We start from the raw sequence: 27,457 nt of genomic DNA on the forward strand, positions 1-27,457 counted from the left end.
GATCCAAAGAAGTCACAGACCTGAAAGTCTCCATCCGGAACCTCAGGACCTTGAGAGCCACATTTACTCGCTTCAAGTCCAGAATCGGTCGGAAAGTGCCTTCCTGCTTTGTCCTGGGGAACTGGAATCACTGCCCCTAGCCTTCGCAGCCTGTCTAACTTCTCGCAGGGAAAGACTAGAAACAGGTCGCAAACAGGCCGAGCAAATTATAACACATAAGTCTCTTGATCCTGAGTGACTTTGGTCCACTCCCTGTAAAATCCAATGGGAGCACTGAGAGGATCGAATGGTTTCAAAAATATATGAAAATTCAGAAATTAACTAAAGCAGCTATAGACCGAATGTAGCCAGCAAATAGTATTATATTGAAGTAAACATTAATGGAACCAAACGGAGTATAACTCAAAGAAAGTGAAAATAAATAATACAAGTGAGGTAAAACACAAAAAGAAATGACATGTTTATAGAGGTGTATACGATAAACAAACAGTAAGAGACCGAACCAGGTAAATTAATTTTTCCTTAAATTGGCCTGTACAAAATAAAAAGGTCATTATAAACAAAGATTATGGAAAATTTTACAAACATACCTTTGTACAGTTCAGAGAGTGGCGTCACTGGGAGTGCAACGCGAGCCTGGAATTAGTGACCATTTAACTTTAGTAATTTTGGCGCGAAAAGTTCAGTAGCCAATCAGAGGGAAGTATCATGAGCCAGACGTGACAGAGAGCTAACAGAGTATTTACAAAGGAGAAAACCAGACGTGAAAGAAAAAAAACTGTTGCTAATTTTGAAAATGAGTTTCTTTACTCTTCGAGTTGGTGGTCAATGACTTTTCTGTGGGTACGTTACATTGACTATGTCTTCATGATTTGGCTGGGAACTGACATTCAGTTCTTTATGTTTTTGGATTGGCTAAATAATTGTAATCCCCACCTGCAATTTAATTTTGATGTACACCCATCTGAGATTGCTTTTCTAGATATATACATTTCTCATAACTCACAGAATTTCGTAACATCCATTTTCAGAAAAACAACTGATCGCAATACTCTTATCTTTTGACAGCCACCATCCCCACCCCTTGAAAAAAAATATACCTTCTCGTCAATTTTTAAGATTGAGATGTCTCTGTACCTCCAAATCAGATTACATCTTGAATGCTCAGGAAATGATGGCTCAGTTCAAAGACAGAGGTTATCCCCATTCAATGTTGAAAAAAGTTTTTAAACGAGCCCCCCAAGCTTGTCCACCTCAACCAGACAGGGAAGGATCCACCAGGACCCAAAAACCTCCGGGAGGAAGGTTCACAAAACTAAAAAAATTCTCCAGACTGTAGAAACTGCAGGTTTTGCACCATCCACCATCTGCTGGAAACAGAGAACTGCAGGTGGCACCAGTGATTATGTAGCAGTGTCAGTAAAACTCTGTCTCAGTCTGCTGGCAGGGAAGCATGAACCCAGGAGTCTGTACTGATCCAGGTACATTCAGGGAAACTGACTTGCCCAAGGTCACAAAACAACAGTGGGAGAAGCAGAATGCGAGCTTTGGCTTCCCTGGCTCTCAGCTCATTGCTCTAACCACTAGGCCATTCTTTCTCCCCTTCTACCTAAAGTTGCATCTGTTGGGGTAGAACTTGGTCTGTTTCACTGCATGTGCTGCCTGTGAAAATAGGCCCAAAAATGGACCCATCTGTAAATATCTTTGAGCGGCCCATAAATTTATCAGCAGTTGGTAATCCTGGCCAATTCTTTCTTCCAAATCCCTCCAATAGAGGCATAATTTGCCAAGGCTGTGCTTTGGTTAAAGAGAGACCATCCTGAAACAGAGCATATGAGCATGGAGATGCAAACTGGGGTCAGGAGTCCAGGGAGAATCTGGTGGCCCTTATCCCCAGGTGAAAGGGGAGGGGGGTTTCCTCCCCTCCTCCTCCCAGTTGACCCAAGACATTTCTAATGAGTCACCATAAAAGTTGGTTGTCAGTAAAGAAAATAATTAAAAAAAAAAAAATCACCCCCCCCAGATTATCTGTAAACATGTCTCTTGGGTGTAGATTTCCAGTATGCTAGAATTCTCAAAAGAAAAAAGGAAAGAGAAAAAGATACCAGGACTCAGGAGACATGTACTTTTTACAAACTTACCAACTCTAGCCCTCAAGAGCTGTAATCATAAAAATCAATCCAAGTCTTATTTAAATAAATCACTGTATGCAAATCTCATATGCCCCAAAAACAGCTCTTCACAGCCCTCAAGGACTGACGCTGGTCGTGCCTGTGTTAAAAGGCTAACAATGCAACCATTCTTCACACATGGAATGACACTCAAGCCTGATAAAAGTATAGGACAGAGAATCTTTAATCTTAGTTCTGAACACTGTTTCTCCATTAACATTTCACACAAGTGTTACAAAACCATGTGGTGACCTTTGAAACTTTTCATATTAAAATATGGTTGCAAAAGTATGCCATAATAAATTTAAATGTGTATCTAAATTGAGTCTGGATATAAGTACACCTGGGGACTAGTAGCTTTTCTCATTTTGAAAACAGGAATTAAAATTTAGTGTGCTGTGATTTGGTGAACACTGGATGTCTGCATTTGGTTTAAAAAAAAAAACAAAACACAAAACAAAATAAAAACTACTATACAAATGTCCCTGCTACCTAGAGAAACTGAATTGGGACTAAATGGATAACTATAAAAATGTAGTTTGTCAGCAAAACTTTGTCTCCATCTGCTGGCAGGGAGGCAAAACCCGGGAGTCTGGGTATATACAGGGAGAATGTAGTTTATATCTTACTTGAGTTTCCAGACTCACAAGAACAAGAAATGTATTTTCTTGGTGAGACCAAGAACAAGCCTGGAGACAGCAGAAAGGAAGGATAAAGTTGTACAAAAACAAGAATCTCTAAATACAACAAAAATAAACTTTGGCAAGCACAAAAATAAACAATTAAAATATGCTTCTTTCCTACAGCTATGTGCAGATCATTCTCTCTAACTAGTGCCATCTTTAAAAAAAAAAAAGAGATGCATGGGGGAGATATTACTATCAGTATCAGATCAGTGGATATTGCATGGAATTCTTAGATGTCAAGTCCGCAACTCCACGTTTTATCACGTACTAAGATAAAAAAAAAACAAAGGCATCGGAAATGGAGCTGCTGCTGGTCACAGCTGTACCATATATCATCTCCAACTGCTTGCAGGGAAGAAACGTTTCAAATGTTCACTTCCTGAACCGGTGTTAGGAGTCCCTCTACACTCAATTATCTTTTCCCCTGGATCCAAATGGAATAGGGGCATTTGTAACTTTAGAAATCTTCTTTCACAAACTGATGGCAGCACAAGGAAAACTGTTTCTGCACACTGTGGCGTTTTACGATCCGAAGGCATTTTGCAGTTTTGAGTCACCATCAAGCCACACAGGGCTGTTTTGTGGGTTTGGATCAAGCTCCCGTTCTGCATGTTTCTATTTCTTTCTCTTCCACCTCACTGCACAAACAAACATCGGACGGGAAACACATAGCACCAGGTACAGTGTCATTTGAGCAGCAGGAATTACAGATAGGACCCTCGGCGACTGCTGCTTTGCTGCCACAGGTACTGCCAGGCATCTACAGATTGATCTCCTGACAGGGTTATGTTGCACCCAGAATAATCAACTGTTTGGCCCAAGTCTGGCACCTACTGGGCTGGTGATCCACTGCTGCTCCGGGCATCAGGCAATAATGTAGAACCTGGGGTGCAAGTGGTCCGGAGGCGCTTACTTTCTGGAGATTTACACAGCAAGTCTTCGGAGGAAGAGGACTTCTCTAGAAAATTTAAAAAAAAAGATGCATGCGGTCATATAGTTACCTGGCATTTCTTCCACAAGCATTGTGTGAAAACTCTAAGAACCATTTTCCCCACTGGGTACAAGTGATCAACATTTATTTGCCATCCACAAAGCACAGCAGTGACGCAGCTTTCTAAAGTAATAATATTTAGAGGTCAATAGTCAAAAGGATTTTTGTCTGGCACAGTTCCAGAATTAGCTCCCACTGACTGGCCAAGTTGTAGCTAGATAAGTCATTATTTGGTTAAAACTTAGCCAGATAAAAAAAAAGGTGGTGCAAGGACATACTGGGACGGAGCAATGTTATCCAGCAAAGCTAGGTAGATAATTCTAGGACTGCCTCACAGTAACCCTAAAGTTCCAGCAGAATTAAAGGAAAAAAGAGAAAGATGTGGCTGAGCGATCAGAGGCTGGCCCCTGCCCACCCTCCTCATGGTATCACGTGAATTATCTGAGCTCCCTTGTTCCCCCTGCCCCCCCACAATCCCCCTGGACCTCCTCCTGCAAACTCCAGTTGGAGCATGGTACTGTCTCATCTGCTCCCAGCCAATTCCCACAAAAAATACTGTCAGAGTCTGCTCCAACAGCAATGTCTGTGTACACTTCCAGTGTCACTTGCCCAATATTGCTATTAACTAGTCCTAGTCTGCAGAAGCTTGTATTTTTTTGCACTGCAAAATGGCCTTAGTCACTCATTAGGGTATTCCTTCCATGCTGCACATACAACTAACATCCCTTTATGAACGACTTCCTACATTACTTACAGGCAATTTTGTTTTGTCAGCATCAACTCAAGGTTTCAGATTTTAGCTTTAGAACTGCCTCCTAAAATGTACTACACAAAAGGAAAGCAGATAGGAGAGAAAATAAAATATGCACAGTTGTATATACATGCAACCAATGCATCATCATGGTGTCAACCTTGAAGTCAAGTAGAATGCTCTGGAGTGAGGAACTTGTTGATACAAAAAAAACACAACTACAGTCCTCTGAGCAGAACTGGAGAATGAGGACAATGCACCAATGTTCCTAATTAGAAACAGAGCACCATTTAGAATGGTCAGGACAAGGCCATTATAAATAATGGATATTTCCAATCAATGGGAATTGTCCTCCCCCTCAAATAGCTCAATCTGATCCCCTTCCCCCACTGTAATCTATGCAGCCTGAACAATTTAAACAGTTTTGCTGAGACTGTTAACTGAGCATGAAGGAGAGGGAATAGAAGGTGTACTGTGGGATATACTCCATTCTGGATAAAAAGTTTTTCATACAAAGGGCCACTATTTTTTTTTTTCCAGAAAATGGATGCTTCTGCTTAATGGATCTTTGGATAAATCTTACATCAATGTACAACAGTTTTATTATGCCATGTTCATTAGCTGAGTAACTGCTTTAAGGCCCATAGCTCAAATGCTGAAAGTTAGAGTTTATTTAAGCTTATCAGTTATGGAAGCTTGCATTTGTTAAACGAACAGCATGTTCAAAACATAGATCTGTGTTGGGCTTATGAGCAGGGTATATGAAAGTATTAGACAGCATAACAAATTTAAGAATGGCAAACCAGAGTTGAATGTTTAAAAAAAAAAAGGGGGCGGGGTGTGAAAAGAAGTAATGCTTACAGGACATACAGTTGAGCTCATAAGTTTACATATCCATGGCAGAATTTGTAAGATGTGAGTTTAAAAAAATATGAGTGATCAAACAAAAGATGTCAGTTTAATTTCAAACACATTAAAAATGTTTTATACATCACAGAAAGGAAAATTGGTTCTTACCTGCTAATTTTTGTTCCTGTGGTACCACAGATCAGACAAGACCCCTGGGGTTTGCCTCCCTGCCAGCAGATAGAGGTAGAGAAAGTTTTACTGATGCTGCCACTTAACCTTGTATGCCACCTATAGCTCCTCAGTATTGAACTGTATCAAAGCTTAAGAAAGAAACTCTTCAAAAAAAAAAAACTTCCAAATACCAAAAATACTTTTAACTTGTATACATTTTCAAGATCTCTTTTTTTTTTTTTTTAAAGCGGTCTGCATTATATACAACTAGAAAATAGTCTGAGCGAATGACTCTCCTCCTCCACAGTTCTGGACTGATCTGTGATACTACAGGAACGAAAATGAGCAGGTAAGAACCAATTTTCCTTTCCCTGTACGTACCCAGATCAGTCCAGACTGCTGGGATGTACCAAAGCTTACTAGACTGGGTGGGACCTGGAGAGTCCCGCTTGCAAAACACTGCATCACTCACATCCAGACGATAATGCCTTGCAAAAATATGCAACAACTTCCAAGTCACCTTCCTGAAAATCTCTTGCGGAGAAACTAGCTGGGCCTCCGCCCACAAATCAGCCTAAGCACTCGTCTAATGAGCCCGTAACCCCTCAGGAACCGGTCGACCTTTGCTCATGTAAGCCGACCCAATAGTTTCCTTCAGCCATCGTGCAATGGTAGCCTTCGAAGCCTTAAGACCTCTCTCCTCAGACCACTCCAGAGGACAAAAAGATGGTCCGACCTTCGAAAATCATTAATAACCTTCAGGTACTTTAACACCACCCTGTGGACATCCAACAGCCTAAGTTCCCTCACATGAGTAGCCGAAGCATCCACCTCTGGAAAGTTTGGAAGCTCCACTGTCTAATTCGTGTGAAAAGTGGAAACGACTTTCGGTAAAAAAAAAAAAAAAAAAAAGAAGGTACCATATGCAGGGACACACCCAAGTCAGAAATCCTTAGAAACTGATCACAGCAAGACAAGGCCTGTAACTCGGAAACTCTCCTAGCTGAACAAATGGCCACCAGAAACATGGCTTTGAGTGGCAAATCCTTAAGAGTTGTCCTGCCCCCCCAAACCCTTAAGGACTAGATTAAGACTCCAAGACTGACACACTCTCTACACCGGGAGACGTAAATTCTTCACACCCCGTAAAAACCACACAATATCAGGATAAGTTGACAAGGCAGCACCTTCAATCTTGCCCCTAAGTGAACCTAAAGCTGCCACCTGACCCTTGAGAGAGTTTAATACCAAACCTTTAACTAAACCTTCCTGCAAAAAAGGGCAAGATGTCCACCAATGCAGCTTCCAGAGGACGCACCCCATGAGCATCTCACCAGGTCTCAAAAACCTTCCAGACCCTGACATACGAGAGAGAAGTAGACTTTCTTCTAGCCTGTAAGAGTGTTGTCACCATTGTCTCGGGATAGCCCTTGTGCCTCAATCGCCTCCTCTCAAAAAGCCATGCCGCTAGACAAAAGTGAGCAGCCTGGTCTGAAAATATGGGTCCTCGGTGAAAAAGACCCGAAATGAGTCTGAATCGAATCGGCCCATCCACGGCTATATTGACCAGATCCACGAACCACGGATGTTGCAGCCACTCCGGAGCAACCAAGACCACCGCACCTTGATGATGTTCTATCCGATGCAAGACCTTTCCCACTAGGGGCCACGGCACAAATATGTGAAGCAGAACTCCCCAAGACCAGAGCATCTACGCGCTCTGCCTCAAACTCTCTTCTCTGGCTGAAAAACTGAAACACTTTGGCATTCTGACGAGTCACCATTAGATCCACATGAGGATCCCCCCATCTCTCCTGGATGAGCTGCATTGCTACCTCCGACAGCTCCCAGTTTCCAGGATCCAACATCTTGCAAATCAGAAAATCCACTTGCATGTTTTCCACATCTGCTGTGTGTGAAGCTGCTATGCACTCCAAATTTTGCTCCGCCCATTGAATCAACTCCTGAGCCACTACTTGACTCTTGATCCTGCCCTGATGATTGATATAAGCTACTGTAGTTGCATTGTTGGACAGCACCCTTACAGACCAACCACTGATCAGAGGCAGGAAGGCCCATAGAGCCAGTCGCACCGCCCTGGACTTCAACCAATTGATCTACCAGGACGACTCTAGTCTGTCCCAGAATCCTTGAGTAGATTGGTGCTGACAAACAGCACCCCAACCAGAAAGCCTGGCATCCGTAGTAAACACTACCCAATTGGGAACTTCCAATGGCACACCACACAGCAAATTGGAATCCAGCAGCCATGAAGACTGTCTCGTGCTGCGCCCTCGAGAAGCAGAGCAAGAAAACACTCCTCCAAGAGTGGATCCCAGTGCACCAAAAGAGCCCCTTGCAAAGGTCTCATGTGAGCAAACACCCACGGGACCAGTTCTAGGCTAGAAGCCATTGAACCCAGAACATGCAAACAATCCCACACTCTGGGACCCAGCAAACACCAAAACTGCCTCTACAGCTTCTGAGCCCGCTCCTCAGTCAAGAGCACCATACCCTGTTGCATGTCAAACCAGGCACCTAGATATTCCAGAGACTGAGAAGGGACCAAGTTACTTATTGCCAGGGTTATCACCCAACCGAGCGATTCGAGCAAGTGGATCATCTTCTGCACTGAGAGCCTTGGATTTTGCCCTAATCAGCCAATCGTCCAGATAAGGATGCACCAAAATACCTTCCCAACACAACACCGCCGCAACCACTACCATCACCTTGGTGAACGTACAAGGCGCTGAGGCCAACCCGAAGGGAAGAGCCTGAAAGGAAAATGCTGACTGAGAACCATAAACCGCACAAAACTCTGATGATCCCAGCAAATGCTAATAGGCCTCTGTCAGATCCAGCGAGGCAAAAAACTCACCTACGCGAACCACTGCAATAATGGATCTGAGGGTCTCCATGCGAAAACCTGGAAACCTGAGCACAGTATTCACCTTCTTTAAGTCCAGAATCGGCCGGAAAGTGCCTTCTTTCTTTGGGACGATGAAGTAAACAGAATATCTTCCTGTTGCTTGTCTCGAGGGATGGGAACCACTATTCCTAACTGCTACAACTGACGCAGTTTCCCGAACCGCGAGCTGCTTGCTGAAAGACCCGCATGGAGAAACCAGGAACAACTCTTGAACGGGCTTTGCAAACTCTAAGTGGTAACTGTTTCATCATTGAGGACCCACTGATCTTGAGTGATCTTGGTCCACGCCCCATACACGCGATTAATCGGCCCCCTATAGAAGGAACAATGGAGTAAACCAGCCTCGACTCATTGGGATGATTTAACTCCGCTGTACTATTGGCGACTGTATCACGAAAGGGTCTCCTACCCCCACAAAAGGACTGACCCCAGGCATGGCACAAGCCAAGAACTGCTTTTGCGGTACCAAAACTACCTCTGGTTGAACAGGACCACTTGATATCTTGAAGACCAAGACCTCGCCTGAAAGAACCGCCTGCCCTTAGGCTTGTCATCAGGCAACTTATGCACCTTCTTTTCCCTCAAATCCTTTACCAACTGCTTCAAATCCTCACTAGACAAGAGCTTGCCTTTAAAAGGTAAAGACCCCAGTTAAGACTTGGAGGACACATCTGTCAATCAGTTAAGAACATAAGAAATTGCCAAGCTGGGTCAGACCAAGGGTCCATCAAGCCCAGCATCCTGTTTCCAACAGAGGCCAAACCAGGCCATAAGAACTTGGCAATTACCCAAACACTAAGAAGATCCCATGCCACTGATGCAATTAATAGCAGTGGCTATTCCCTAAGTAAATTTGATTAATAGCCGTTAATGGACTTCAACAACTTATCCAAACCTTTTTTTTTAACCCAGCTACACTAACTGCACTAACCACATCCTCTGGCAACAAATTCCAGAGCTTTATTGTGCGTTGAGTGAAAAAGAATTTTCTCTGATTAGTCTTAAATGTGCTACTTGCTAACTTCATGGAATGCCCCTTAGTCCTTCTATTATTCGAAAGTGTAAATAACCGAGTCACATCTACTTGTTCAAGACCTCTCATGATCTTAAAGACCTCTATCATATCCCCCCTCAGCCGTCTCTTCTCCAAGCTGAACAGCCCTAACCTCTTCAACCTTTCCTCATAGGGGAGCTGTTCCATCCCCTTTAATCATTTTGGTTGCCCTTCTCTGTACCTTCTCCATTGCAACTATATCTTTTTTGAGATGTGGTGACCAGAATTGTACACAGTATTCAAGGTGCGGTCTCACGATGCCGCGATATAGAGGCATTATGACATTTTCTGTTTTATTAACCATTCCCTTCCTAATAATTCCTAATATTCTGTTTGCTTTTTTGACTGCTGCAGCACACTGAGCCGACGATTTTAAAGTATTATCCACTATGATGCCTAGATCTTTTTCCTGGGTGGTAGCTCCTAATATGGAACCTAACATCGTGTAACTACAGCAAGGGTTATTTTTCCCTCTCCACGAGTTTCCTTACAGACTTGTGATAAGGAAAAATGCTTGGCGGTCCCCTTAAACCATCGAGAACTGGATCCGCACCTTCAAGTTCTGAATCTGCCTGCGGCACCTTAAGACCCAGCTCCTGAATCAACTAAAGAATCAGCAGGCCTAAGTCCTCCTTACAGAACATACAACCTTCAGGTCGTTGCCCTCAGACACCGGAATGTCATCCGCATCTGCGCCCTGTACAGGCCTTCCCGGGTCAAGGTCCAAAGGCAAATCCTGCCCAAGAGGGGTCCCCACCCCCACTGGGGAATCATCGGAACCATATGAATCCTCCCCCTCCGGGACCACAGGGGCGTGACTGGCCAAGACCCGAGCCACTATCGGATCTCTCATATACCCCTCCGAGTGACTACCACACTTGCGAGTGGACAGATACGCCTGCTGGCTTGCTAAATAGGCCTCATGCAGCAAAAGCACAAAGTCAGCCGAAAATGGCTGAGACTGCGCAGGCCGAACTATGTTGGGCTCCTCAGCCTGATCAGAGTCGCTCTAACCCCCTTCAAGGCCAGCATGGATCAGGGACAGACACGGGGGGGGGGCGGCTCTCCCTACCCTGCGCGCGCAGGAATGGCCGAAAAAGAATTCAAAATGGTTGCTGTTCCCGCGCTGAAGGGGGAAGGGATCATCCCCCTGCCACGCCATTTGACAAGTCTCTAAACGCAGCTGGGAAGACAATTGCAAGCATTTCACACTGCTTCGATCCTCAGAAGGCCTCTCCCCTGCCATGGCACACATCTAACACATGCCCTGCCTGTTCAAACTGGCGTACACTGAGCCGCATGCATGGCAGGCTGACCTGCGCCATCACACATTGACCAAGGTCCTGAAAAAAATCCAAACACTAACTTGAGCCGCTAAGGAGGAAAAAACACACTCAGTAAATTTTTTTTTTGTAAACTTTATAAAGCTAGCAACCCTGGAAAAAAAATGAACCGGGGAAGCATTCAGCTTAAAAAATGGGAATCAGTTCCCGAGCGGCCTTGTGAAGGGGAGGGATTTGGACCACCGGATTTACACCCCATGGGCGCCTGGACTGAACCTACTACTAAAGGGTCACCAAAACCCCGCTTGTCCGCCTCAACCAGACAGGGAAGAACCACCAGGATCCAATCCAGCCCTAACAACTTCAGAACTGCAGATTTTGCATCTATTATCTGCTGGAGACAGAAATACTGAAGAGTTGCAGGTGGCACATGAGGTTAAGTGTCAGTGTCGGTAAAACTTTCTCTGTCTCCATCTGCTGGAAGAGAAACAAAACCCAGGGGTCTGGACTGATCTGGGTACGTACAGGGAATATCACAATCATTTAAAAAAACCAAACCATAGCAATAAAGAAAATAATAAAATGGTCCTGTTCAAAATTTGCATATCCTTAGCTCTTAATATCGTGTATTGCCCCCTTTTGCATCAGTGAAGGCTTGCAGTCGTTGGAGATAGTTGTGAATGAGGCCCTTTATTTTCTCAAGTGGTAAAGCTGCCCATTCCACTTGGCAAAAAGCTTCCAGATCCTGTAAATTCGTTGGTGTCTAGCACGAACTGCATACGAGTTCTCCACAAAGTGGCTTAACAATGTTGAGGTCAGGATATTGTGATAGCCACTCCAGATTTATTTTATTTAGTTATTTTTTTTAATTTAATGTTTTCAAGGGATAACTGTCAAACATCAAACTAGGCCATAAGGCCTTCAACAGTACAATAGGAACATATTAACAATAATACAGCAGACAATCCAATAATTCATCCCGTCCTGTTCGACTCCATAGTACCCCAAATTTGGTAGGTTACCCTTCCCCACCTTCCACATCCCACCCCAGCCCGTATGGTAGTTTCCATGCTGTAGAGAACCTAGCAAAGCAAAGCAGCGAAAGTCAAAGCCATGATAGGCCTTGGCTTCCCTGGCTCTCAGCTCATTGCTCTAACCACAACAAACTAACTGAAAAAAACTCAACTAAAGACTGTATATCTATCATCTGCTGGAGTCAGAGAAATACTGAGGGACTGCAGGTGGCACTCTAGAATATATGGCAGTGCCCAAAGTTTTGGTTCTCTGACTCCATCTGCTGGTAAGGATGCACAACCCACTTCTCTGGACTGATCCTGTACGTACCGGGAACTATTTATACACAGATACTAATTACAATCAAACAAGGCACAGGTGTAGATACCTACTTTTTGCCATCTCAAACTGTGTGCATATTATCAACCCAAAGGGTATGTAACTAGGGCTATTTTATTATTTCACTTATTGCTATGGTTTATTTAATGATTGTGCTATTCTGTGATGCATAAGAGTTTAATTTGAAACACATTAAAAATAACAGATTATTTGTTTGACCACTCAAGTTTTCTTAAAATGCTACACATCTTACAAATTCTGCCAGGGGTATGTAAACTTATGAGCATAATTGTAAATGCAGCAAGTTGGCCTATGACTAAAGATAAGTACTGAACTTTCATGCTTATTTTTAATTGCAAAAGAAAAATCTTAAAAAAATAGCAGCACTTGTTTTAAAATGCAACACGAGTCTTTGCAGACCAATGATTATATATAAGGCTTATGGATACCAAGTGCATGTAGCATACCTGATGATGCCTATACAGTGGTCCCCTTGACTTATGAACTCAATTGGCTCCAGAGGGCTGGTTGTAACTCAAGTTGGTTGTAAGTCAAGACTATTTTTTCCATAGGAAATAATGGAAATACCCATAATGCGTTCCAAAACTCCCAAAAGCACCCTTACCTAACCATTTCTATAATAAAAAATGGTTGTATAATGTCTGTAATTACCAGAAACACCAATAATTTCCTAGTGTACTCACCAAAAAGTTATAAAATATGCCTAGCCTACCAGAAACAATTTCATCTCCTCCACCAGTTCCTTTATGATATCTGAATATGGACTCTACCTGGGTAACATCAAGCTAGGTTGAGAGAACATTGCACAAATCTCATCTTTGGGTGAGTTTCCTCACTCCGAAGGTCATCAAATCTTCACAAGAGAGCACTGTTTTGTTTGTATGCCACACTCTGAATGTCAAAGTGGCCCCTAATTCCTACACTAATACCTAAACCTCACTTCGAGTGACTAGGGGGGCCTCCCATAGAGATATAAATACCTAATCTAGCGTGAGGGCATTATAGCTAGGCTCTCTCTCTCTCCCCCGGGAATGGAAATATTTTGGTTATAACTCGAGATCTGTTTGTAAGTCAAAACCAGAATTTTGTTCGTAACTCGAAATTTGGTCGTAACTCAAGACCGGGAATGTTGGTCGTAACCCGAGCCGGTCGTAACTCAAGGGCCCACTGTATTAGGATGGTCATTTAGAGCGGTGATTTAAGGTTAATTTTTACTTAAGTGGGTTATATAGTAGTGATACATACATTTCCCACTGAGTTAGAGTGGAACAGTATTTTCATTCATTAGGTGGTACCAAATAAATGAGATAATGACAATTACTAATCAGTATCAGACAATGTAACAAAACAGATTATAGAAGTAGCTAATCTGCTAGCTTGTATGGAAGCTTAAAATAAGGAGATATGCAAATTTGTGATTTGCCCAATGCAATGTAGAACACAATCAGACGAGCTCAGAACTTTTTCTGCTTTTATTTGGCTCTCTTTCAGTAATACCTGCTATAACTGTAAAGTTCCTAATAGTAACAACAAAGAGAAAACAGTTATTCTATGATTGCCTTTTCATGGTCTCTGGGGGAAGAGACATCACAAAGAAAATCACAGATTTAGGATTTACAATTGCATGGGAGAGAAACTTAAGGAATCAGCTCTACAAGCAAATTTCTTACCATGGGCAGTTGTTTTGGAGGACGGTGAGGTGGAGGAGGGCGTTAGCTTAAGAGAGCTGGTGGTATCCATCTTTACAGGAATTAAGTTTATTCTCCTGGTGGTAAGTTTAAAAAAAAAAAAAAAAAAAAAATCAGTAGCATATTTTTGCATATTAGATTTTACATACTCCTCACTGAAATCAGTAGCAAGATTATTTCATATACTTCTGCATAACAGCCCTGTGACCTCTGGCCCATATCACTTCAGCATATGCATTAAAAATCACTTTTGCATATTGTTCCCTCTACTATGGAAATGGAACATCTCACAAAACGTGTTTTTCCCTGAGCTGTCATTACATACAGTGCTGCTAAATTAGGAACTTACCGTGGTGGTGGTGCACCTGGCTTGCTCCAGGCTTCCAATGTATTAAGTGTAATCCTCCGGGACTGCCCTGCTCTGTTATTTTGACCACTTAGCTGTGGAGTCTTTCTCTCCTCTGCTGTAGGAGTTGGAGGGAAGAGTTTGATGCCAGTGGGTGTGGAAAGCACTTCCCTGTTTGTGGGTGCTCGAGTCTGCAGAGGTGTGCAAGGACTGGGAGGGTCTATTGTCCTGCTGGTAGGGGTCCCCTCTGCTGACCGGGGGACTGGGGAGGGAACCCTGCTCCCTGTCACCTTCTTCATCTTCTTCTCCACAGTGGTGGGGGTCTTCACTATTAATACTGGCTTTTCCTTCAGTGGGATACCAAGCTCGTTTTGTTCAAACGTGACAAAGGAGCAGTACCCATCTGTGGAAGAGACAGCCAAAAAGGAGCCATCACTGGACCTATGATTGGAAGGAGAAAAGAGAAAACAAAACAGATCCTATCACTAGAAAATAAGTCAGGAGCCATGAAAAAGAGGCAAGAGACTATAGTAATGTACATACCAATAAGCAGGACTGAATGATCAAATGCTCTTTAAACAAATTCCCAAGAACATTCGGTGCCTTTAGTACAAACTACACTAACCCGCATCATTCGCCATCTTTCCACCGAGACAAAGAATCTAGTTTAAAATCAGTTTGTTTCTAATTAATCCAATGTCTCAGTGGCAGTGTTGTGCACTGCCAGAGGCAGGACTCTGGATTGATCCTGAGCTTGGTTTCTGCTTCTTGGCCACCTGGAGCCAAGGAATGCTGTGGAGGCTGAATACATAATCCTATAGTAGGGGAATGTCATCCCAACCAGTGCACAACAGCAACATCTAGTGGCCCGACACAGGGTACATGCTTATCAATTCAGATGGGAGCTGCAATCTGTGGCCCCTGCCTGAGGAAAGTTGCAACAAGAGCTGGGCTGAATGGGAGTGGGAAGCTGTTATAAAATGGGAGAACACCAAAAGTAGTGGCAAATAAAGGCACCATAGCCTTGCTAGAGGCAGGATTCAATTGAGTTGGGAGCCCAAAATGAACAGGAGGAAATTGCAGTGCCAAAAAAAAAAAAGTAATGAATAAAAAATCCAAACATTTAAAAAGGTGTTTCAAATGTGTGCAAATTTGCGAATTGTATTGTATGGAGGCCAACTCCATGTCAAAGCTACCAAATGCAGTGCACCATCCCAAACGCACACACTGAATACATAAAAAGATGTGCATAACAAAGGTTTTTTTCTCACTGATTGTCGATGAAGGGAGAGTTTCTACAACTCTGCAGTTCAAAAGCAGCAAGTTAGTTATGGAAACCATCCCTTTGCAGGGAGGATAAAATTTTGTTTAAATGAGCATCCATTCTTTTATTATGTGTAAAAAAAAAAAAAAAAGTGTTCAATTAACTCCTTAAATTTACAACTTCAGGCTAAAGCCATGCACCTCCCTACCACTGAAATTCTTTGTAACCCCTTTCTGGGGATACTGAAGCACCAAATCGAATTTGTTAAGCTCTACCTGCCTGTTTGACCTATTGCACCTGTGTATTCTAAACTAATTGCAACTTGCTTTGAACTCTTTCTGGTGGAAACGCATGTCATAAAATTGGTTATCATCTGTTAATTTTCATCCCTCAGATCCCATAGATCAGTCTAGACGAGTGGGTTTTTCATCCCAACCATCAGATGGAGGCAGAGACCAAAAGCTTCACTGAACAGTGATATTTAAGCCATTGTGCCACCTGCAGTCACTCAGTATGAACTGTACCCAAGCAAATGAATAAATAACTAACTCCTGCACTTTACAATAGGCAGGGGGAAAACTATCTACAGACTGGAGCACTCTAGAATACACCTTCTGACATAATTCATACAGAAAACAGAGCGATCTTCATAATAAATTCAGGGAGGGACTGATCTGTAGGACTTAAGGAATGAAAATTAGCAGGTAAGAACTAATTTCCCTTTCCTTCCCCCAGATCAGTCCAGATGCATGGGATGTACCCAAGCTCCCCAAAACTGGGTGGGAACCTGACAGACCCACTTGCAACACACACTCACCAAAACTAGCTGATTCTGGAGTCCGAACATCCAGTCCGTAGCGTTTGGCAAAAGTATGCAAAGACCAAATTGCCGCCCAATAGATCTCCTATGGCACAACTGACTGACACAGCCCAGGACACCACTTGCACCCTAGTGGAATGAGCTCTCAGACCCTCCAAAACTTTAAGCCCTTTGCTTAGAAAAAGCTGAAGAGATCGCCTTGTTCAACCAATGAGAAATAGTCGCCTTAGACACCTTCTCTTCCTTGCCACATCCGGAGAATAGCACAAATAAATGATCTGTTCTCCAAAAGCTATTGGTGACTTTCAAATATCTCAAGGGAATATGACGTGGATCCAACAAATGAAGTTCCCGAGCCTGAGGAATCGATGTCTCCAAACTCCCAAAGACTGGCAATTCCACGGATTGGGCTCAGATAAAAATGGAAACCACTTTCAGCAAAAAAGTCAGAAACAGTGCAAAAAGAAAACCCCCCCTCCCTCAGAATTGGAGGAAAGATCCTTACACAACAAGACTTGCAACTCAGAAATGTGTCTTGCTGAACAGAAAAGTCTTCAAAAAGACGGTCTAATGTGAGATCCTTCAATGAAGGACTCCTTCAAGGGATCAAAAGGCACCTTTCACAAGGCTTGTAGTATCAAGTTAAGATTCCATGGGTGACATACCAGTCTCATTGGAAGATATACATGTTTCACTTCTCTGAGAAACTAATGCCCAGGTGAGACACTAGGGAGGAATTATCCACCTTTCCACTATGACAAGCCAAGGCTGCTACTTGAACCCAGAGGGAACTCAATGCCAGACCTTTCTGGAGTGTCCCCTCTGCAGAAAGGGGAGAATCCAAGGAATAGATGCCCGCAGAGGAGCTTCCTCCTGCTTGAAACACCACTCCTCAAACACCCTCCAGACCCACACATAAGCCAAGGAAATTGAAGTCTTCCTAGCCTGAAGCAATGTTGTAATAACCTCCTCCGAGTAACCCTTCAACCACAACTGTCTCTGCTCTGGTCGTGAGACAAAAGCGAGCCACCTGTTCCAAGATGACTGGGCCTTGACGAAGCAAGACAGGGAGATGTGTAAATCTCAATGGACCATTTAGTGCCAGATTCACAAGGTCTGTAAACAATGGTCTCCGGGGCCACTCCAAAGCCATAAGAATTACCTGCCTGTGATCAGTCTATCATTCGCAAAACCCTGCCAATCAGCAGCTAAGGTAGAAATACGTATAGTAGAATCCTGCAGGCCATGGCTGGGAGAGAACATTGAGACCTTCCGCCCCAACTCTCATCTACCACTGAAAAACCTTTGAGCTCTGGTATTTTCCCTGGATGCCATTAGACCCATCTGAAGAACACTATCTCCAACAACTCAGACATCACCTTGCTGAACAACTCCCAGTCTCTGGAATCCAGCATGTTCCTGCTGAGAAAATAGGCCTGAATGTTTTCCATGCCAACTACATATGACAGTGACCAAATAAATAAATTCCTCTCTACCCAGCGAAACAACTCCTGGGTCTCTAGAGACACCGCCTAACTCTTGGTACCTCCCTGACCATTGATGTAAGCCATCACTATTGCATTTTATTTATTTTACATGTATTCATATACCGTCCTTCCAAGTATGATCGGTGGGATTTACATATTTAAAACATACACAGTATGAAGTTAATATAGTGCAACGATACAATACAAAACTGAAAAACAGTAAAATGAGCATTTCTCAAAGAACATTTGAGTTCATTTGTAAGTCTTAACAATAACAGCAATTCTCACTGCCTGATCTTGGATTAATGGACAAAACGCTATCAAAGCCAACTGAATCGCCCTGGTCTTGAGCTGGTTGATAGACCACGATGCTTCTGCTGACAACCAGCACCACTGCATAGTCTTATTCTGGCAAATGGCACCCCATCCTGTCAGTAGCATCTGAGGTCACCATTACCTAATCCGGGGTCTCCAATCCTACCCCTTTCTCCAAGATGGCACATGACAGCCACTAGGACAAACTCAACCTGGAAGCAGATTTTGCCCATAAATCTTTTGCTTGAGGACTCTATCGAGGATGGAGTTATGGCAGTTAGTATAACTGGGTTTAAAAAAAGGTTTGGATAAGTTCCTAGAAGAGAAGACCATAAACTATCAATCAATAAGGAATATTAACTTGGGATCTATTTAATGTTTGGGTACTTGCCAAGTACTTGTAACTTGGATTGACCACTGTTGGAAACAGAATGCTGAGCTTGATAGACCCTTGGTCTGACCCAATATGGCATGTCTTATGTTATAGAAGACCAATAATCCTGCTATTGGGGCTATTATTTCCTCACAATGTATACCTATACTCAATATTCAAAACAAATGAGGACTACCAAATTTCTCACTCCATTTTTCAAAATTTGTCCTAACTCAGGGAATTAGTATCAGAATGTTTTGTGCTCAATCGTTTAGGCTCTTGCTCTTACAGGGCTGCAACCATATTCATGGCAAAAACAGCACTTAGTTGTTAACCTCATTTACCAATTCCCATTAAACCACAATTTTTATTTATTATTTTAAAACTACTCATGAATTTACTAAATCACTTATCTTTTAAAAATGCTCCATGAAATCTCCAATTACTTCCGTCACCTCCTCTCGTGGCTCAAAACCTTATGTGCTCATTACCATCTGTTCAGTGTATCTATTTTTGTGGCTGTTAAAAACTTTTCAACCTCCCGCTTCAGGGGATTCTTCTCATTTAGTTGGCCGCTCACGGCTCCACCCTGCAGCACAAAAACCATACGGTGTCTCCACGCTTATGTTATGACAGAAGTACCTTGTGAAGTAGGCGCATATATGCAAAGGCCCAGGGAACCAGATCTGGCACCAATGCCATGGAACTTGCAAATAATCCCAAACTCTGGGAGATCACAGACAAAGCAACCTCTGAATTTGATCCTGCAACTTCCAAATCCTGTCAGAGGTTAGGAATTTCTTGCCTATTTCGGTCTCAAAACAGGCCCAGATGTATTCTAGTGTTTTTGAATGTATTAATTGGCTTTTTGCAAAATTCACCACCCAACCTAGGGACTACAGACACTAACACCCTCTGAACAGATTGCTGGCAAAGGCCCTTTGACTTTGCCTGAATAAGCCAGTCATCCAGATACAGGTGTGTAGTGGGTGGAAGGATGGAGGTTTTTTGCCTTGTAGTCTCTGAATCATATAAACACACTAAGAAAATGATACTTGGTTATAGCTTACATGAAGATATGAAAAGCTATATTTTCTGTATAATATATGCCCAGAACAGATGCTTATATAACCTCTTCTGTGACCCAGACATTCTTATATCAGCACAATAAGCAAGGGTAAATATCTTTCCCCAACTAATAAGGATTATAATATACAAAAGGCCTAATAAAAGCTTCACTTTCCTGAAAAAGTGCTCTCAAACTCTTCAGTCTGTGTCTGTATAGCAGGCTCCCTTTGGAAGGCTGAACAGTGTCTTCGCCAAGATGGGTCTTGCTGAAGTAATCTGATGCAGCTCTTGGCAAAAATTTGCTTGTCCCACTTTGTGCTGGAGATTATATGTCTTTTGGCTGGAACATGCACTGTAGGGATTTTCTTTGTTTCCCTGATCTCCTGAAATATTGCCAGACTACTGATAAGAAAAAATACTGCGTGTCTATTCTAAAATGGTGGATTTCTTGTCTTTGTTCACTAGACCTTCTCTCTCACGTGTGGGACCACTAGCTTTGTACATTCCCTAAAATTAAACACTGTTGGACACCCCAAATTAACAAAAATTAGCACAACTATCATTAAAGTTATTGTCATGTAAATAAAGGCAATCATATAATATTTCAGACAGCAAGCAAAACTATTGGCAAATCACAATAAAAGGGCAAGTAAATACCATGTGCAGTTTATATTATGTCTATAATCCATTATTTAATAAAAAAGTTTTACCGTAAATTAATCTGGGCATATGCCAGGTGTTTTCCAATTCTCAGCACTAGCAAAACTACTTGTGTTGTGCTTGGCTGTTGCAAGCAGAGCTTCTCAAGGACAAGATTTAACTCCCTAATGGCCAGCTGACACTAAGTTGTATCTTCCAACTAAGGTCTGATGTCCATCTTGTATTCTATACTTCTGTTTTTAACCTTGAAGTGTTCAGGCTTCAAGTTAGGAGGAAGGGAGGACATGGGGGGGGGGGGGGGGGGACGGGACTGAGAAAGGGGACCATGAAGGGAGGGGGGCTTATTGGGGAAGCAGTAGAGGAAGGGCTAATTAACTGCACAGAATAAGAACAAATTGCAGCCACCTTGCTTCTTGCAGTACAAGTAGAAACCATAAAGGCCTCACATATCAGATAAACTGTCAGGACCCACTGCTCCAACTTTATCTTGGTGCACCCCTCATAAGAGACAGCCAGGCATCCCAACTTTCTCTATCAAAGAGCGGACCAAGTGTGTTTGTTGTGAAGCCTTAGGAGCTCCAGAGTTCAATCCAGAGTTTTGCCGGGTCGACTTAATGGACACCCAAAAGGACTGTGGCCTTTTGGAGCCTTGCTGTTGGGAGGAGGCCCCCCACTACCTGGTTTGTAGAGTAGGGTGTCCCGGTACCTTTGTCTATTTGGGAAATTTTTTCTGTTTCCCTTGGGCTTTCCTTGGCAAATTATGCCCTTGGATTCCCCTAGGTGTTGCACTAGTTGCTCATAGCCTTCTCCAAACAACAACTAGCCCTTAAAGAGGAGAGAACCAACCTGTAACTCTGACCAAACATCAGTTGCCCAATTACTGAACCACAGGAACCTCCTGGCAGAGACTGCCAACATGCTTTTGGCCAATGTGTGAAGCAAATAATACAGGGCATCCACTATAAGCCAATCCAGCCTCTCCACCTCCTTAACAGAAAGAGGCCCCAGAGCCCTGTACCGGAATTTTTGGAACCCAGTGCAAACAGGCCCTAACCTGAAACTATGGCACACTGCCGCCCTGATACCCAAGGCAGAGACCTCAAACAGCCTCTTGAGATGGAACTCCATCTTGTGGTCCTGCAAATCCGGCTGAACAGTCCACTACTGGAATAGTGATTTTCTTAGTGACTGTGCACACTAAAGCATCCATCTTGGACAACTATAAAATCTCCAGTGCTTCCTCTGGCAATGGACAGAGCTTAGCCATGGCCCTTCTTACCTTCAAGCAGACCTCAGGTGTAACCTATTCCCTAAACACCAGCTTCTTCACCATCCAGTGAAAAGCCTAAGCAGGACCCCCATCACCTTCCATGCTGGGATCCTCTCCCTCATACTCTGATTCCACTTGCTTTATGCAGAGCTCCTGCAGCACTTGGACTATCATGGAAAATAATTCCTCCTTGTGAAAGAGCTTAACTACCTTCAGGTCATCTCCCTGTGCTATGGGGACCTCTTCCACACCTGAGTGATCTCCAGGCAAATCTTTGTTCCCTGGGTGATCTGGGACAGGATTCTCTCCTTCATTCTCCTCCAAACTTGGCGACTCAAGAATAGGGCCGGAAAGCCATTTCCTGTTAGAGGGCCAAGACGGCCCTACAACCCCTCCTCGGAGGTCACCTTCCACACTTTGGGGTGGAACCTTTGTTTATTCTACGTTGTATTCCACCAAATCCATCTCTTCAAAGCAGATTACACCTTTCACATTCACAATTTGCAAAATCATAAAAACAAAAAAAAAAAAACACTTCACATAATATACACATTAAACATTTAAAAATAATAAATTGTGGAGAGGAAGTGACGTCAGCCTGAAGTTCCGTGGGGCTGAACTTTAATTGTGGTAATACACCATCACCGGGGTACCCCCCGATCGCAAAAAATTACCTCTGGGTCTGGGTAAATCCATCATGATATCCCAGCGACGCACAGTAGACCTGGCCGAATTTTCTTACAGCGGCAAAGCCGCTAAAAATAAAAATAAAACGGCGGCCGCTGAGGGGAACAACAGGGCTGTACAGGAGGAGCATGAGCCTGTCGGGTTGACATGGAACGCCGGGGAGGAGTCTGGGCCCACCCACACAGAATTTTTGGCCTTGTTTGCGGACATTAAAAGAGAAATTATTGCCGCAATCAAAATCGAGATTCAGGAAGCGATCGGGGATCTGAGAAAGGAGGTGGAGGACCTGGGAGATCGGGTCCAAGAGCTGGAGCAGACAGCTGAGGAACAGGCCTCATCGATGACACAGCAGGCAAAAGATATTCATTCCCTCAGACAAACTACTGAGGAGCTCTCATCCAAGTTAGAAGACTTGGAAAATAGAAATAGAAGGCAAAATATTAGAATTAGAGGAGTGCCAGAGGAAGAAGGCAATACAAATTACGTTAAGCTGGTTCAAGACATCTGCCACGCAATTTTGAATACGGAGGGCAACCCAGTCTGTGACAAGGAAATACTGATTGACCGGGCTCACCGTTCCCTGGGTAAACCAGTTAACCAGCCCAGGGATATAATTGCCTATCTGCATAACTACCCCATGAAGGAGGCGATCATGAACAAAGCCAGGACCCTGGGGAACATAATGTGGAAAGGAACTAAAATCCAGTTATTTAGTGATCTCTCTACCATCACACTACAGAGGAGGAAAGCTATGAAGTACATTACAGATACCCTAAGGGCTGGCAACATCAGATATAAATGGCTTTACCCATTTGGAATCGCGTTTGCCATCTGTGGACATTTCTGCACTGCTCGGTCAGCAAAGGTGGCGGAAAACTTAATCCGGCAGGAAGGAATTGAAGTTAAAAGCCCTCAGGAACCACCGCGAAGTTCCTCAAGCAAAGACACCACCCAGTGGCAGAGGGCTGGCAAAGGTGGCAAAAGGTTAAGAAGAAACTCCGGTGGCACTGCTACGCAGAAAGATCCACCATCCTGAGATAGTCGGGAGTCTACTACGCTGGTTTCTCTATTTCAAAAGTTTGATACTGGGAATGTTTGAGTTGAGGGGTGGAAAGATTTGGAATAACTGTATTACCACTTGTAAGTTAACATGTTATTAGGCCGTGTGAGGCGACATCATTCCTCAGGACACAGGAGAGGGTGAGGGGGTAGCTTCACTTATGGAAGTGTATGGGGTGGGGGGGGGGATTACGAAGGGGTGAAAGCTGGGACTGAGCAAGGGTGGCACATGTATAGGGTTATTAGGTAGCGGGAAAAATGGCATTCAGGAGTAGTTAGTAAGCACTTATAATATCAAACCAATGGATGAGATAATCTTAGTATCTCTTAACGTCAAGGGGCTAAACCATCCGTGGAAGCGGCAACTGCTATTTGAGGAGCCTAATATGCTTCAAGCATGTCTTTTTCCTACAAGAGACACATTTGCTTAAAAAAGATCAACGTCTAATTCGTAATAAAATTTGTCCCAAATTTACTTAGCTTCTAACAGAGAAATGTAAAAAAGGGGGAGGTTGGAATCATGATCTCTAAGGACCTTAAAGCCGAAGTGTTAGACTGTAAGGACAAACGAAGTCGCTATTTGGCACTAGTGCTTCGAATGGATACCGTATTGGTTACATTGCTCAATATTTATGCATCCACTGTGAATGAAGGCAAATTTTTTACATATTTAGAGCAATCTTTGAGTGACTTCATACAAGGGTCGCTAATGATGGGGGGGGGGGGGGGGGGGGGGGGATTTCAACATAACAATGAATCCCAAAGTGGTTCAGAGCAACCTATCAAGAGACAACTTGAAAGCACATAGGCAATAGTTAAAGGTACTTATGAATACATGGGGAGTGCAGGATATCTGGCGCTGTAAAAATCCCACGGAGAGAGAGACTACTCCTTTTACTCCAGAGCACATGAAACCTACTCTCGACTAGATATGTGGCCAGATAGCAAGATGTGGACCATGGGCTGCAGGAGAATGAAGATGGGCTCCATTACGTGGTCTGACCACGCCCCTATAATGGGATCTTTTTGTTTAAAAGAGGAACAGGAGGGGCAAAATATTGGAGGTTGAACAATACCCTTTCTAATAAACAGATAAATGAGGAGGTGAGGGAAGACATTAAGGATTATTTTCTCACAAATGATAATGGGGAGGTGAAACCAGGTATAGTATGGGATTGTTTTAAGGCGGTATTGCGAGGGAAATTAATTGCCAAAGCAGTGGCACAAAAAAAGCAACACCAGCAAGCCCAATGCGAGTTGCAACAGGATACAGCTAGGTTGGAAAAGCTACATAAAGCCCAGGGGGGAAGTAGCACGCTCCGTGCTCTAGACAGTAAGAGAAAACAACTCCAAACCATTATGGATGGGGCCATACTACATCAGATGGATAGGACCAAACGTACTTACTTTATCGAGGGAAACAGACCAGGAAAATTGCTTGCCAGGCAATTGAAACAAGTCTCCCACAGTCAAATTTTAAAAATCAAGGACATTACAGGGTCTTACGTGATGGATAATACTCATATACGAGATAGATTTGTTCAATTCTACCAGGAACTCTACACCAATAAGGCCTTGATCTCTGAGGAGGATATTGATAAATATTTAAGGGACATCCCGCTACCTGCCCTCCATAGACCAACCAAAAACATTAAATGGCTTGTTCACCCAGGGAGAGATATTTATAGCTATATCCTCTCTTAAACCTAACAAAGCCCCAGGGCTAGACGGATTTTCCGGGTTATTTTATAAAAAGTATAATGACCTCCTCATTCCCCACTTGCAAAAGGTATATAATGAATTATTACAAGACCCGACATTGCCCCCCACTCTATGAATCTCGCCGGTATTACAGTGCTCCCGAAACCAGGCAAGGATAAATCTCTGTGGCTCTTACAGGCCTATATCCCTCCTCAACTTGGACTTAAAAATACTAGCAAAAATATTAGCTAGTAGAAAATAGGGTGCTGCCCCTTTTGGTCCATGTAGATCAAGCAGGATTTATCCCGGGCAGACAAGCGGAGGACAACATTCTCAAAATTGTAAATCTTATATGGAAGGCTCAAGAAAGTAAGATACCAGCCGTCTTAATGGCAGAAGATGCCGAAAAGGCCTTTGATAGAGTTCACTGGGGATTGTTTAAGGTCTTACAAAAAGTGGGGTTGAGAGAAAATTTTCAGACCTGGTTGCAAGCAATGTATGCCTCACCTCAGGCCTGTATTAAGGTCAATGGTGAATATTCACGCATAATTGAGCTGGGTAGAGGAACCAGGCAGGGGTATCCATTATCACCCCTGCTTTTTGCTCTCTTTATGGAGCCCCTGGCCACCACCATAAGAAATGCTACTGATATAAAGGGCATCAAAGTAGGGGGATCAGCAATATAAAATATCTCTCTTTGTGGACGATATTCTGTTCTCCATGGCCCATCCTCAGCTGACTCTGCCTGGGTTGATGCGGGAACTTGATAGGCTCAGTGGGATCTCGGCTTTAAAGTGAATATGTCTAAATCCGAAATACTAAATGTTTACTTTCTCAGGCTCAGGACTTAAAAGTCACACTTCCCTTTTAAATGGGCGCCTCAAAGTATTAAATATTTGGGGATCCAGTTCAGCGCAGACTGGACAACTATTTAAATTAAATTACTGATCGTTGCTAGCTCAAATGGCTCGGGACTTGGACATATGGGGACCATACACTCTTTCCTGGTTGGGCCGTGTGGCAACTATTAAATTTACGGTACTCAGACGGTGGCTTTATCTCTTTCAGACGCTACCATTAGAAGTCCCACTCAAATTTTTGAAATCCCTACATACTAAGATTTTCCATTATATATGGAGGAGACGACCACCGCAAGTGTCGAGACGGATCCTGTTTAGGGCTAAGAAATTGGAGGGCTAGCAGTGCCAAACTTTATGCAATATTATCATGTGGCCCAGCTGAGAATAGTTTATGAGTGGTCCTCACGTGCCTATGTTAAACAGTGGATAACTTCAGAGCAACAAGGAGTTCGAGAATGGCTATATAAATCGGCTGTGGGGCCTTCCGCCGAAAGAGGGCTTTGGCAGGGTGGATAATCCGTTCACTAAATGGTCACTGCGGCTACGGGATAGATGGTGTGGTACACTAACAGGAAAAGCCTCGGTGATACTGATGCTACCACTTGGTATATATAAAGGGGCATTTATGATTACAGATATGGGGAACATTTTTCAGCAAAGGGTTTTGAGGGGAATATGGTGCTGTGGGCAGCTGTTTGACAATTGTAAATTATTGTCTTTTTCTGAATTACAACAGCGATTTCCACTCTCCGATAATGAATATTTCCACTACCTCCAAGCACAACACTGTCTTAATGCCCGGTCAATGCAGCCCCATGTGACTAGGGAAAAATCTGACTTTGAAGAAATATGTTTTAAGCATACTACGGTTAAGGGGCTTATTTCTAATATTTATCTATGGCTAGGGTCTACGCCTTCTACTCCCAGTTTGAGCCAAAAGAAGTGGGAGAGGGATTGGGGGATAACCTGGACTGAGACACAATGGTCTAGATGTCATATGAACATCGCCAAAAGCTCTATTTCCGCTAGCATTGTTGAAACTAATTCTAAACTGTTATATCGCTGGTATCTGTCACCTGTTAAGCTGAGCAGGATCTACCCTTCTCGGGATAATAAATGCTGGAGACAATGCAATCAAGAAGGCTCCTTTTATCATGTTTGGTGGCTATGTCCTAAGATATCATTATATTGGAGATGGATTGAAGGACTGCTTAAACAGGTGACTTCAGCAGATGTACCATTTGATCCCCAAACTTACCTTCTTTTGGCCTATCCCACGTCATGGGCGCCAAACTTGAGAGCCCTTATTAACCAGATTCTGTGTGCGGCTAGACAGGTGATTGCTATACATTGGCAACAGATATAATCACCGCCAGTAGACGATGTAATACAAAGGTTATGGATGGTTCATTACTGGTATTACCCGACAGCTACTCAGACGGACACAGTGGAGAAACATTTTCAAGTTTGGGAGCCGTTTTTGTGATGGTACAGCCATCTATAACTTAAGTGCGGTATCCGGTGCTACATAAGGACTTAAGATGTGAATCACTCCTGTACCGCCAGAAAGAGGCGACATATCTTTTGACATTCTTTCAGA

General features: G+C 43.3%; 1 protein-coding gene across 7 annotated transcripts in view; it reads right to left on the reverse strand.

Annotated features, from left to right (window-relative positions):
• Positions 1–2,331: 2,331 nt before the first annotated feature.
• The window catches only part of CHAF1B (chromatin assembly factor 1 subunit B), a 76,257-nt gene continuing 51,131 nt past the window's right edge, over positions 2,332–27,457 (reverse strand). For 6 of the 7 annotated variants that reach the window (XM_029603478.1, XM_029603476.1, XM_029603477.1 and 3 more), the window contains 3 exons: positions 14,297–14,734; positions 13,930–14,024; positions 2,332–3,815 (listed from right to left, as the gene is read on the reverse strand). In XM_029603478.1, coding sequence (XP_029459338.1) covers positions 3,688–3,815; positions 13,930–14,024; positions 14,297–14,734 — 661 coding nt within the window. In that variant the 3' untranslated portion in view covers positions 2,332–3,687. Of the gene's footprint in view, positions 3,816–4,602; positions 4,674–13,929; positions 14,025–14,296; positions 14,735–27,457 lie in introns of all 7 variants that reach the window. The other variant, XM_029603481.1, reaches the window with a different exon arrangement.

The sequence above is a fragment of the Rhinatrema bivittatum genome, chromosome 5 (genome assembly GCF_901001135.1).
Source record: "Rhinatrema bivittatum chromosome 5, aRhiBiv1.1, whole genome shotgun sequence".
NCBI classification, from domain to species: domain Eukaryota; kingdom Metazoa; phylum Chordata; class Amphibia; order Gymnophiona; family Rhinatrematidae; genus Rhinatrema; species Rhinatrema bivittatum.